At 42.6% G+C, this 13245-nt stretch overlaps 1 protein-coding gene across 1 annotated transcript in view; it reads right to left on the bottom strand.

The window, feature by feature from the left end:
* Positions 1 to 8487: 8487 nt before the first annotated feature.
* Positions 8488 to 13245, bottom strand: part of EHD4 (EH domain containing 4) — a 31475-nt gene continuing 26717 nt past the window's right edge. The window contains exon 6 of the mRNA XM_071744680.1: positions 8488 to 13030. Within this exon, the coding sequence (XP_071600781.1) occupies positions 12494 to 13030 (537 nt within the window). The 3' untranslated portion in view covers positions 8488 to 12493. The remainder of the gene's footprint in view (positions 13031 to 13245) is intronic.

Here is a 13245-nt window from a genome sequence, read left to right as displayed (position 1 = left end):
CCAGGAACCAGAGGGTTGCTGCTGGGAATCACTGCTTTCAAATGGGCAGATATCTGAAATCAGAAGCTGTAAGTGAAGATGTCCAGCTCAGAGATGAGGTAAGGGGCAGTAGTCTCTTCCCTTCTGGCAAGTATAGTTTAGTTAGCATCCAAAAATGGTGGAAGCAAACACAGAAAAAATGCACAAAGCCCCCCAAAGTCAGTTCAGATACAGCTTGACCAACAAAATCTGTACACACACACACACCCCCTAGAGAAATGTCATACATAGCACTGCATAGGACAGCTAAAAATAAAAAATGGAATACATATGTTACAGGTACTAACCATAACATTCCTTCCAATTTCCTGGCCTTGTCCTCACTAGCCATCTAATACAACATAACTTAATGATCACTAAATGGGAATAGGATGACTGAAGGGAAGGGATTTTTATTCAGCAGCTGTTTACATCATTTCTTTAAGCTCAGTGCTTGATTATAATTCCCCTCTTTCTGTCTTGCTTTTAGTTATGCCTACATTCTTCTAAAGGTAGGATTGTAGGCTGTTGGCTTAAACCTGGTACAGGCTGGCTGTGTTGTCCATGTTGAGAAAATGTCCTTGATCCTATGAAATAGAAGGCAGAGGACCAGTAGGTGGATCGGCCCTGGCTGCAGGCATTCCTCCCTATTGCAAGTTAATAATTATCTAAAAAACAAAATGTGTGAAACACTGGCTTTCCTTTTAAAAATGATTCAAGGCAATCAAACTTCTGGTATAAAATTTCACTAATTTCTGAATATTTATCTCCCTTTATAGTATATACCTACAGTTCAAAGTTTGAATGGTGGCTTCAAATTATGTGACAATGATAAATAAAACCATTTCCTCAGTTATTTATATCCTAACGAGGTAAAAGGAAGGGCACAATATTTGTGTGCAGTTTCCTGGAGGGAGAAGAAAAAAAAAAAATCACCCCTTCAGGCCCTCTCTTGGTCCCTCCTTAGGGAAGGGAAGCCTTGCCACCAACCTCAGGAATCAGAAGAGCCTGAAAAGCAGCCTTCCCTTGCCCTGTTTTCAGTCTGCAGTGGTTTTCCATGATGGCAGCAAATTTTTGTTTTTTCATGAGGGGAAGGACCTTGGTGTGGGTCTGCAAATTAGTAGCCATGAAGGACACGTTAGGTTTTTTTCTTAGCAGGGACAATCTTCCTTATCTGCCCACAGTCCTCTTTTGCATAAGAGGGAAAGATGACTGTGGAGATCAAACAAAGTGCACACCCAAGCAGCTTGGCTTGGAACCCCAAAGCTCCTTTGTCCCCAGACCTTCCCCCACTGCCCTTCCACTCCTGCCAACAACAGGACGGATGTGACACTTCTTTTCTTACCATTTTAATTATTTTTATGTTTTTAAAAATACAGTCATCCTCCTCCAGCACATATGTGAATTCCCAGCTCTTCTCTAGGATAGGAAGCATTGAAGCCCCAGGTCACAAAGAGCACTGAAGTGACAGTCATGGGAGCAGCAGTGCTTTGCTGATGCACAGCTTGCTGCTTCCACTCCCACCCGTGACCTGAGTGAGGGCTGACCCCCAGGAGTTTAACCAGGATAGCAGAGCCCTGGTCCTCTGGAGGCATCCTTGGATTTACTCTCCAGATGGCAGCACTGGTGTCCCCCATCATTTCCCTCAGCCATGGGGATGGCAGAAGGGAATGCACTGACACAGCTGGGTGCAGATGTCTTAATGTCCCAAAGTGTCCCTGCATAAAGCCACTCACAGCTGGCATCCCTACAACTAAATGGGCCCTTCCCTGTACCTAGTGCACCCATGGGCTGAGTAGATGATGTAAAAAATGTCTTTTTTCTGGATGTTGAGCATCATTATGAAATGCAAAGATTGCATCGATGGAACCAAAGAAGAAAACCTATACAGCCAGAAACCAACTCACTCCCCTAAACAGTCAGGCTCAGACAACAAAAAAAACCTCTCCAGAATCTCCAGATTTTTGCTTGTGACTGACACTTTTAGTCTACTTCAAATGTCAACCCTGGTGCCCTGCCATTCATTATCCTAGAATTGCCACTTTTTGCAGTCTCAGCCGTGGGGATGGCAGAAGGGAATGCATTGACACAGCTGGGTGCAGATGCCTTCATGTCCCAAAATGTCCCTGCATAAAGCCACTCACAGCTGGCATCCCTACAACAAAATAAGCCCTTCCCTGTACCTAGTGCACCCATGGGCTGAGCTGCTGCTGACCCAAGCCAGCTCTGGTTTAAAAGCCACGTGGCCATCCTCATTCCTGCTCTTACAGAGGACTGGGTTTATCCCTCACATGGCTGAGGTGGAAGGTTTGCCACAGCCCATCACATCCCATTCCATGTCCTTTGCATGCACACAGTCCTGAAGCTATGTGAAGATGCTGGCTGAGCTCTGCTAAGGAGAAGAAAGTTCCCCAAAGCCTCCAAGAAAATCAGTCCTTTAAGTGCAAACACATGCAAGGCCAAGCCAGCCCTCTATCCCCCCTTGTGTTTCCAGCCATGTTGCTTCCACATGGAACAACATCTGGGCCTGGACTCCATCGAGTGGGAAGGCAGCTCCCACTCAGGATCTTACAGACCACATCTGTGTCAAGGGAGTGCAGAAAGCAGCCTGGGGCCAGCAGCCTGGGTTCCAGAGGCTGCCCTCCCCCTCTGCCACCTTCTCCAGCTCCAGCAAACAGCTGATGTTCAGTTTTCTCATGGCAGTGCTGCCTCAGGTGAGATGAGCCATGATCCCAGAGGATTTCCTAACCACATCTTGAATTACAGCACATCTGAGGCCTCACGGTGGCACAGAGGAGCTGTGCTGGGGATACTGAGAACACCAGAGAGCAGCAGGCAGCAATTATTGCAAGAAGCTGTTTGCTCTTTTGGGATCCTAAGGGCAAAGAGGAATCAGAAAGACAGCCCAAAGAAGCTCCAGAAAGGTGTGGAGACCTCCATCCATCAGTCCTCACAGACTGATGGGCACGGTCTTAAGTTGTGCCAGGGGAGGTTTAGGTTGGACATTAGAATTTCTTTAGGGAGAGGGTGATCAGACACTGGAATGGGCTGCCCAGGGAAGGGGTGGATTCTCCATCCCTGGAGATATTTCAAAAGAGCCTGGATGTGGCACTCAGTGCCATGGGCTGGGAACTGCAGCGGGAGTGGATCAAGGGTTGGACTTGATGATCTCTGAGGTCCCTTCCAACCCAGCCAGTTCTATGATTCTATGACTGCCTGTTCCCACACCCCTTGCAGCTGAGCCTCGTTCCTAAAGAGCCAAATACACCTCCCAGCTTCTCTCCCTGAGGGGCTGCAGCTCTCCCCCCCCAGACACACCCCACTCTGTCCCCACATACCTGATTTTCCCAGCTCTGCTGTCACTGGAGTCCCCAGGATGCCACCCCAACTCGGGCAGAGGGGTCCTGGAGGATGGAGCCCCAGCGCCTCTTAAAGTTGAGCTCTGCCTGGGAGGATCTGAACCATCACCCTGGGATGCTGCATTGTTGTAAACCTCAGCTTCCCCATGCTCTGGTCTAAAGTAGAAGTTGCCTTTCTCTGTGGAGAGTTGGCTGGAGGCAACATGACATCAACAGGGAGCAGAATTCAAGCAGAACAGTCGGATTACATCATCCAAAGGAACCGGAGCCCCTCGCTGCATTTGAAAGAGGACAGTTTAAAGCAAAATCAGATGGATTTATTTTTCCTGGCACAAAGAGGTCCAGTCATCTTTCTGAAAGAGAAAATATATATTTGCTTGTTTAGTCATGAATTAAAGACGTTTTCTCCTTGGAGCTGTATATGTTATCTCGACATTTTCCTTCTGTTTCTGAACCTCATACAGCTCACAGAAAAGCTTCAAAGGCTTTGTGGGATGAACACATGGTGTTAGGATCCAAGTTATTATTTATATTTTGTTTGCGAGGAAAATTCAGCCACTACTCACAGACAGCGCGTGAATTTACGAAAATAACCAGGCTTTATGATTTAAACAAGTTAAAAGGATTTATTTAGGATTTATACAATTAGTTACTTTGGAGAGAAGAGTCGTTAAGAAGAGAAAAGAAGGAGTAATTAAGATGTTATCACCGTCCGCCGGCCCTGGCCTCTGGCTGTGGTCGGGTGCGCAGGGTCTGTCGCTCCTGCCGCTTCTGTCCCGGAGCTGAAGCCCAAGTGCCGAGAGAGGGGGGGTCTAGAAGAAAGCCTTCTCCTTTTCTCCTGGGCTTTTTTATACAGGAAAAGAAGAAGAGTCCCTTTTTTGCATAAGTCCCTGATACACACAGACTTCCAGACTTATCTTTTTGTCTTTTTGGTGTCCTGCTACTTTCGTTGTTTTGGTCTCCACCCTGCACCAGGAGATGACCTGATAAGCATTCTTATCTTTCAGGTGTCTGTCAGGCATATGGTGAGGTAAACCTATGTTAATTGACAGAACGTTTCAACATAGCAGGGAGAAAGGAAAAAAAAGATTGATTCAAGAGACATATTTTTGTCACATCACATCACATGGGATGGAGGACTTTAATTCTCTTTCCATTTCCTACAAACATAGATCAAGTGACAAAAGAGCCTTCAGCAAGTAGGCCTAGAAATCACTATATGAGCAATGCTAGATCTAAGTAGTGTATTTTCCTCATATAGTACAGATTTTTTCATTCATATTCATTGCTACTTAGGAAGACACTGTGTGAGGGAAAAACTACTTCTCCCTTACAGCTGTGTTTTCAGGGGTTATTTATACACTGGAGTGATAAAGCATTTAGCTCTTCATATCAAAGAAAGAAAAACCTGAGACTTACGTGCAGTTTGGCTCCCAGCACCCTTAGTGCCAGAGCTTTGCACCTTAGGGAACAGAGGATGCCAGGGTGTGCTCCCAAATTTTGGGCCCCCACTGCCCCAGTCAGCAGATGACTTTTTACAATCCCAGTTTCCTCTCAGCCCAGGCTTCCCATTTTCATTATGAAGGCCACCCAGAGACATGGAATGATTAAAAGTAGCTGGCAAAAAATATTATTATTGTATAAAGAGATAATAAGAAGGGTGCAAATGGTAGTAGACAAGAGGGAAGGAAGAAAAGTGCAAAGTGGAGGAAAATTTCTATTATCTCAATTTGCAATTAAAATTTGCAATTATTATTGCTATATCTCAGTTGTAGCTAAAATTGCCAAGGCCTGAACTTAATGATTTTAGTTACATTGCTGGTTAATTTCGTACTTTCAGCCTAGACATGAAATGAATGTACTTCAGAAAATCCAGAATGATCAGAAATAGGAAACCACTACGTATAAGCAGCATCTCTCATCAGTTCCTTATTTAAAATATTTTTTAAAAATTGTAATCATACATGGAAATCTTACAGTACACCTGAAATGCAGCATCCAGTGAGAGATACATAACATCCATATCAAGTGAGCTACTTTCATTATAATGAAATCTTCAGAGCTCTAGGCTGAAGCAGAATACAGGATGCTGTGCTACCAACAGCTTGGAAAGGGCATGGACAAGGTCCATCTCAGAGGAAAGAATAGGTGAGACAACAAATTAAGCTAGGCACTAATGAGTTTCCAGTATGCACTAGACCAGAAAGTAACTGTGCTAGCATGAAATCCTGGAGGAAAAGGGAGAGGAACCCATTTCTGTACCATGACTCCCATGAGCGAAGATGTTTTTTCCTTTGAGGTCAGAAAACCAGTGTAGATAGAGGACTTCTCAATAGAATTCATAGAATGGTTTGGGTTGGAAGGGACTTTCAAGATCATGCAGTTCCAGCCCCATTGTATGGGTAGGGACCCCTCCCACTAGATCAGGTTGCTCAAGGCCCCATACAACCTGGTTTTGAATGCTTGCAGGGAGGGGGCAACCACAGCATCCCTGGGCAACCTGTTCCAGTGTCTTCCCACTCCCATAGTAAAGAATTTCTTCATAATATCTAAACTAAATATTCCCTCTTTAAACTTCAAACCATTGCCCCTTGTCCTCTCTCAAGACTCCCATGCAAAAAGCCCTACCCCAGCTTTCACCTCCATCCCTGGAAAGATCATGGAGTGGCTCATTCTGGAGGTCATCTCTAAGCATATGGAAGAGAAAATCTTATCAGGAGCAGTCAGCATGGGTTTACCAAGGGGAAATCACACTGGACTAATCTGATAGCCTTCTATGATGTTGTGACTGAATGGGTAGATGCAGGGAGACCAGGGGATGTGGTCTACCTTTGGCTTAGCAAGGCTTTTGGCACAGTCTCCCATAACATCCTCTTGAGCAAGCTCAGGAATTGTGGGACAGAAGAATGGAGAGTGAGATGGATTAAAAACTGGCCATGCAAGAGACCCCAAAAAGTGGTGATCAATGGCACACAGTCCAGCTGGAGACCTGTGACTGGTGGAGTCCCCAAAGGATCAGTGCTGGGTCCCATCCTGTTGAACGTCTTTATCAATGATCCTGATGATGGGGCAGGGTGTTTGCTCACCAAGTTTGCTGATGACACAAAGCTTGGAGGTCTGGATGATTTACCTGAAGGCTGTGCTGTCATCCAGAGGGACCTGGACAGGCTGGAGAGCTGGGAAAGGAGAAATTTAATGAATTACAACAAGGATAAGTGTAGAGTCTTGCATCTGGGAAAGAAGCTTTCCTCTGGACACGTTCAAGGAGCTCTGTGTCCTTCTTATGTTGGGGACTCCAGAACTGGACATGGTACTTCAGGTACTTCAGGGGGGGTCTCACAAGAGCAGAGCAGAGGGGCAGAATCACCTCCCCTGATGGGCTGGCTGTGCTGCTTTTGATGCAGCCCAGGACAGCATTGGCTTTCTCAGCTTCAAGCACACATTGATGGCTGATGTTAAGTTCCTGTTCCACCACCAGTGCTTCTTCTCAGGGAATGCCCTCAATCCTTTCTCCTCCCAGTCTGCCTTCTTGCATGGGATTGCCTCATTCCAGGTGCAGAACCTTGCACTTGGCCTTGTAACTTCATACACTTTCCCCAGGCCCACTTCTCAAGCCTGTCAAGGTTCCTTTAATTGTGAAAAACCTGTGTACCTCACTGTGTTCTGATCACAACAAGTGTTTGCTTGTTTGGGCATTTATTTCCAGAAGGTATCTGATTGCCATGAAGCCTGAGTGAAGGAAGGCACCTTCAGCAGATGTGTTCCTTCATCTGCCTGAGCACCACAACTCTTCTGCAGTTCCCACTCAAGTCAGGCAGGGTCACCCATGGGCCAAGTTTTCTAAAAGGTTCTCTGCACTCACAGTAAATACTTGCAATCTGTATCAGAGAAGCTCAGAATAAAGTAATCTGTGCTCCCAAGCTCTTACAAATACAGCACACGTGGGAGGCAGCAACAAGGCTTGAAGAAATGAAATTGCACAGTAGGCATAAATAGAAATACTTCACAGTTTAAGGGTGCCAAATATTAGGCTGCAAAACTTAGTCAAACTAGTAGTGTGGTTATTCATCTGCTATTCCCATTGTCCAACCATAAACTATGGATGAGAGCAGAACCACTAACTATGAAGTGCACCCCAATTTTTTCCAACCCAGAGATGTTTTGTAGGTGAAAAAACATCATTCTTCTAAAAAGAAGCAAACAGCCACCTCCGAATCCCATTAAAACTTCCATCTCCTCCAAACTAGTTCTGACTTTTCTAAAGAACACTTCAAACAAGCCACTGGAATTCAACAGCAGTGGAGCCTCCAGAAACCCACAACATATTGTTTGCATGTGAAATATTCCCTTTCATGTGATACCCAGCACGACCACCATGAACCCAGACTGCCAGCACTGCTACATACAAACCCTTTGAACTCTGCAGAAACTCAGATTTGTTGGTGGCAGGAGCAAAAGCTAAACTGCAGCATCCTGGGGGGCACAGCTGTATCTTCAGAGATGTTCCAGTTGTCTGGGAGAATGAGGGGCAAGGGAAGAATTATTTTAGGCAGTTATATATTGATATAATTGGTTATTTTTAAGGAGTATGTAGCACGCTGTGAAAAGATGTCCTCAGATTTTTTTGGAAAAACATAGCAACAAAGTCCTTTTTGCTAAAATGACATTTCATCTACTCTTATTTTTCAAGGTCAGTAATGCCACTGAAGTTAAAATTGCTTCTCAGGTCAAGTTTCAAGCCTTCAAACCACACAGGAAATTTCTGATTTATCTTAACACTTGGACTTCAAGAAATTTCCATGCTTAGACCTTAAGAAACTCCAAAATTATATTCTGCTATACATAGATAATTAAGGAGAGGTGCTGGAAGTGGTTTTTTGTTTATTTGTTAAATATAAATTTAATTCTGTAGTAAAGCCTTGGTGCAGGCAGTAATTTCATCAAGTTCAAGGGCACATAAACCAGCTATAACCTATTAGGGATACAAAAACTGAGGTGGAAAAATAAGGAGCTTGCCAAATAGCTACTATGTCTATGAGCCTTAAATAGCAGGATTACAAAATCCAAGCCATTACTTACCAGAAAAAAGAATTTACAAAAGAAAATCCCAGGTAGTTCAATATTAGTTTATTAACTCAGCAATTTGTATCATCACTTTCTAAAAATGATTACAAAGCATATTAAAATATATTACAGTATGTGCAAGGAATTTATTGTGTAATAAAAGTGCAACAATAATGAACTTACAAATCTGTTTGCCTAGTTGGACAAACTGAAGCACACTGCACAGATCAAGCCTTCTCTCAATAACCAGAGTGCCTTTGAGAAGTAAAAATACAGTATTTAACAAAAATATTAGAAAAGGTGAGCACATGAAGTAGAAAACAAAGTTCATGTTCATCCTCTCAGTGCTAAGTTATACACACACAGCAAACCATTCACTTCAAACTTTTCTTGAATTTCAACAACATAAAGATCCACTTCAGTGAGTGCACATTGGGAAGGGAAGGAAATGAGGGCATTTTTCAAGTACTGGGGATGAATAATGTTGCTGAAAGTCTGGGATTGGATACTCCACACAAATCCATACCATACCCAACTAACATCCCTGGCCCAAAAATCTTTAATTCACCACTTTCAACCTCTTACAGCTTTAGAAGGTTCTTGCTGTCCTGTCCTGTGTTTATGAGTGGTAGCCCATTATTTTCTGTTCCGCTCGACAACAAAATTAGAATTAATTTCTGCTGCAGCAGAATTAGGGTTGAGAATCCAAAGTGTGTTGCAGGATAGCTGGAGAGGCAGTAAAAGCAGCTGCTTCTGCAGACCACACGAATGGGCACTGATTTCACAGGATGAATTATTGATAATTTTGAATGGTCTCTCAGCAAATGCAATCAAAACCCCAAGCATAAAAAGGGGAAATACATCTAACACCTCAAGTCTTTCTCCAGCAGATTTTAGTAACATGAAACGGAACACTAAAGGTCACCTCATGCTGCTGTCCCCCATAACTACTTAGAGCATATTTCATGAGAAGGTAATCCTGCTCTTTTCTCATCATCCTAACTCAATAACTTCAGAGAGCATCAACCCAACTGCTGGGTGGGTGATTTAACCAACTCAGTGGGCTTGCAGGATCTGAAAAGCCAGAGAACCAGCAAGGCAAATGGGAGCAAGTCCATGGGACTGTGAGGAGGCAGTGAGAAGAGCAACAGCAACCTACTATACACCAGTTTAGCTGTGCAAGGAACTGCTGTTTAATGTCCACATGAAATGTACTTTATTCCTAGTGACTAATTAGGATGGTAGCACGCTGCACCATGTATCTAGAAACACATCTCTGCATGTAGCACTGTGTACCCATCCTGAAACACTTCTATTCCTCCAGAGAAACACTGAGAATCCACCTCTACTCCTACACATGCTTTGTGCTTTTCTCTTCTGAATTCTACAGAAAACAAAGTCAAACATTTCAACTCCATCTAGACAAAAAAAAATAATCTTTTAACTTACCAAAATAATGCATTTCCATATGTCTCCCATAAGCCTGAGTTACCACACTGTCATGGAGACTAAAGAAAAGGCTGTATTCTCCTTTTTACCATCACTAAAGCTGGAAAAATAAATTAAAATAACCAAGAAACTACCCTTCAGTGAGAGGAGCAGGATATTCCTACTGGCACAGGATCACATGGCTCCAGTGCATTTGGAGCATCACCTCTGGGCTAGTGGGACCTCAAACATCAGTCCACTCCTGGGCCCCTGTGCTGTGAAAGAGGAAGGTAAAGCAGACAGTCAGAAGACAGCAACTTCCCAATCCTCTCAGCTTTGCCCACATTACAGTAGTCAGGATACACAATTTTGCTTTCTTAGTCCTGGTGGCTTTTCTTACCAAGCTAGTTGAGTCATTAGTGTATGAATTCATTACTGACTGCAGTAGCTCCACACAAACAAGAATACATTATTACTTTTGCAGACTGCATTTTCTTGTTTAAGCAACTCCTACAATGCCTATAGATTACTTTTTGTTCAATCAAAAATAAATTACACAGAACAATCAGTTACTCTGCAGAGTCACACTCCTGACTCACAGTCAAGTTTCACAGCTCTACTGAAGTGCAGAGAGATGTCCTAAGGCTAATCTGGCTCCTAACTTAGGTCTAACAAGTAAAGTTGGTATAGTTGAAAAAAAGAGAAATACCTAAAATTAAATTAAAAAAGCAAGTAAATACTCAAGAAAAAATTTAACTATGCCAGGACATCCTCGATACAGGTCCAGAAGCCTGGCAAGGTAAAGGTGTTTTTCTGCCATTATTTAAAATAGCTTCATTGTTTTCCCATGGTAGAGTCCTGGAAAAGTTAATTGTAATAATTTCAAAACAGAATAGAACAGGTACAGAAAGACAGGAGGGTTTGGAAAGATCTGAAGTATTAAACTTCACTGACAAGCTAGAAATGTACTATGTGAAAAAAAGTGGGTGAGCCCCTTCTTAGGTCATGTACAAAACTGATCATTAAGTGGGACTAAAATCCTAACTGGGAGACAATACCCAAACTACTTCCCTCCCTCCTTCCCCCTACTGAAAAAAAGCTAAAACCCTTTTTTGCTTGCTCTGCCTCAAAAGGTTCTACTGCTCCCACTTCTTGTGAGCCAAAGAACTCCAAATTACAGTGCCTTTGATGTGCAGTGTATTTCACACTACAAATGGAATAAAAGTCAATTCCTGCTCAGTTACACAGATTAAAACTGACCTCCAAGTTTGATCTCAGAAAAAGGAAGAAAAGGCCCTCCCTGGAAGCTCAAGTTCACAGGGCCAAAAATTTGTGTTCTCCTAAGGTATTGATAAATACAATTGTAAGCAGCCAGTATGGTCAATTTTGATTGTGTTGTTAGAGAATGTTTATGAAGCAGGCATTTCTTTGATGAATTGTTTTCAGTAATAGAATAGTATCAGGAAGGACCAGGTTATGATTCATCACAATAAATGTAAAGATTCCCATTAGTCTCCCCAGCTTTCAAATCTGCCACCTCAGGGATTGAAATTTTCTTCTGTAGTTGTCAGCTACATGTTGGCAAAAGAAAGAATTTGAAAAAATTTCTTAAAAATATTCTGTATCCCAAAAACATACAAATAACTGTATAATTATCTGTAAACAGACATCAAACACTAATGAAAATTTCCAGAGACAATTCCATGTGCTTTGAAGAGGCCAACTTTGAGCAATGCACCTTTTCTCACCTGAAAATGAGGACTGATCTTAATGGAAATGTGATTATTTTTTTTTTAACCTTATGAAAACATTCTGCTGTCAATTTGAACAATCCAGGAATTCATTGTCTGCAGAGCAGCTAAAGAAACATCAAAGGGAACTTCAGCACCAAGGAACAGAGGAGATATATTTCTTCTAATGATAATCCTAACTGTATAGTGCTACATAAAACTGAAGAAGCACATCTTCAGATAACAAGACAAACAGTGACAAATTTTAAGAAACATTTTAATATTTTGCAGTCCTAGCTACAATCAGTGAGGTTTTAAAACAAGTCTGCTCGTATTCTGTCCACTTAAAGGACTTCCCTCATGACTCTTCTCTATTTCTGTAACATCCTATTAAATAAAGAAAAAAAAATCCTTTTATAATTGGCCTTTTCTTAGACTACAAATGTGCTGACATTCACTCGATGCCTATACTATGCTTTTAGCACAGAAAATTTCCCCTGCATAGGCAGGTGAATTAAATATTTAGAGCTTCCTTGGGCTATTAAAAATACTTCAGAGAAACTTATGGTTGGTAAGTACTGAGGTTTGGTGAAGGTCAGTGATTTTTATGCATGGCCTTTTCTGCTTTATGGTTGCAAAGGCAGCAAGACATGGAAGCAGGACTACAAAAACATTTTCACCTTACAATAATACAAGGCACTTGAGATAAGCATGTCTGGGTGAAGGGCAGCAGGGACAGCTAAATGAGTATTTCCCTGCTACCATGCTTCTAATTTCAGTAACTTGCATGAAATGTGCTGTGAGGTTTAAGGATCTAAGCCTATTTTTCAAATTTTGGTGGTTTCAGCGCATTTGGTGAAAGATTTCCAAACTCCTCATTCTTCTTGTATTTTTTCACTCTGCTGTCTGGAGAGGTTTCCTATGAGATGGTGGCACCAGGTGGGGAGGTAGCGTGCCAGGCAGTTCATACCCATCCAGTTTAATCTTGATGAGATGTTTTGCTAAAGCAAACTCCTCATCATCCAGCATCCCATCACCATCACAGTCTGCAAGTTTCCAGATCTTCCCCAAAACGCTGTTGGGTAGCTTAGAAGTCACCATCTCCTTCTTTGCACTAATCCCTGATATTTTCCCATTGATTGGTGACAGGGTGTAGAAAATCTCATCATAAGCAGGCTTATCTTTGGCAACAACCCATTCCTCTTCATCAGCTCCTTCCTTGGCACCTTCTCCGTATCCTTGCCCAAAAGGTCCTGCCATGGTGCCATCAAATGCTCCACCATGTACCATCTCTGTGGGCATATTGCTCTCTTCCTGCCTAATCAGACTCATCAGAGAAGCAATTTTGTTGGCCAGCATGTTATCCACAGCTTCAATCAGCTTCGGTTTCAAAGAATGAAATTTAGTGAAGTCACAATTCTCCAACAGCTCCTGTCAATGACAAAAGTTTCAGTGACAGTAGTTAGAAACTTTACCAGTACATTGAAGAGGTCACAGATAGCTGACACACACCCAATATATTGATCAAAACACACTAAGGCAATTTTGCAGTGGTGTATGAGTTTGTCTATTAAATTCCATTTACTATACAACCTTCAAAACAGCAATGTGTTTTGCTGAATGTTAACCAAAACCCTTCCACTTGG

This window comes from Heliangelus exortis, chromosome 5 (assembly GCF_036169615.1).
Source record: "Heliangelus exortis chromosome 5, bHelExo1.hap1, whole genome shotgun sequence".
In the NCBI taxonomy this organism is placed as follows: domain Eukaryota; kingdom Metazoa; phylum Chordata; class Aves; order Apodiformes; family Trochilidae; genus Heliangelus; species Heliangelus exortis.
The sequence above is the reverse complement of the archived record's forward strand: the minus strand, read 5'-3'. Positions and strand labels throughout refer to the sequence as shown.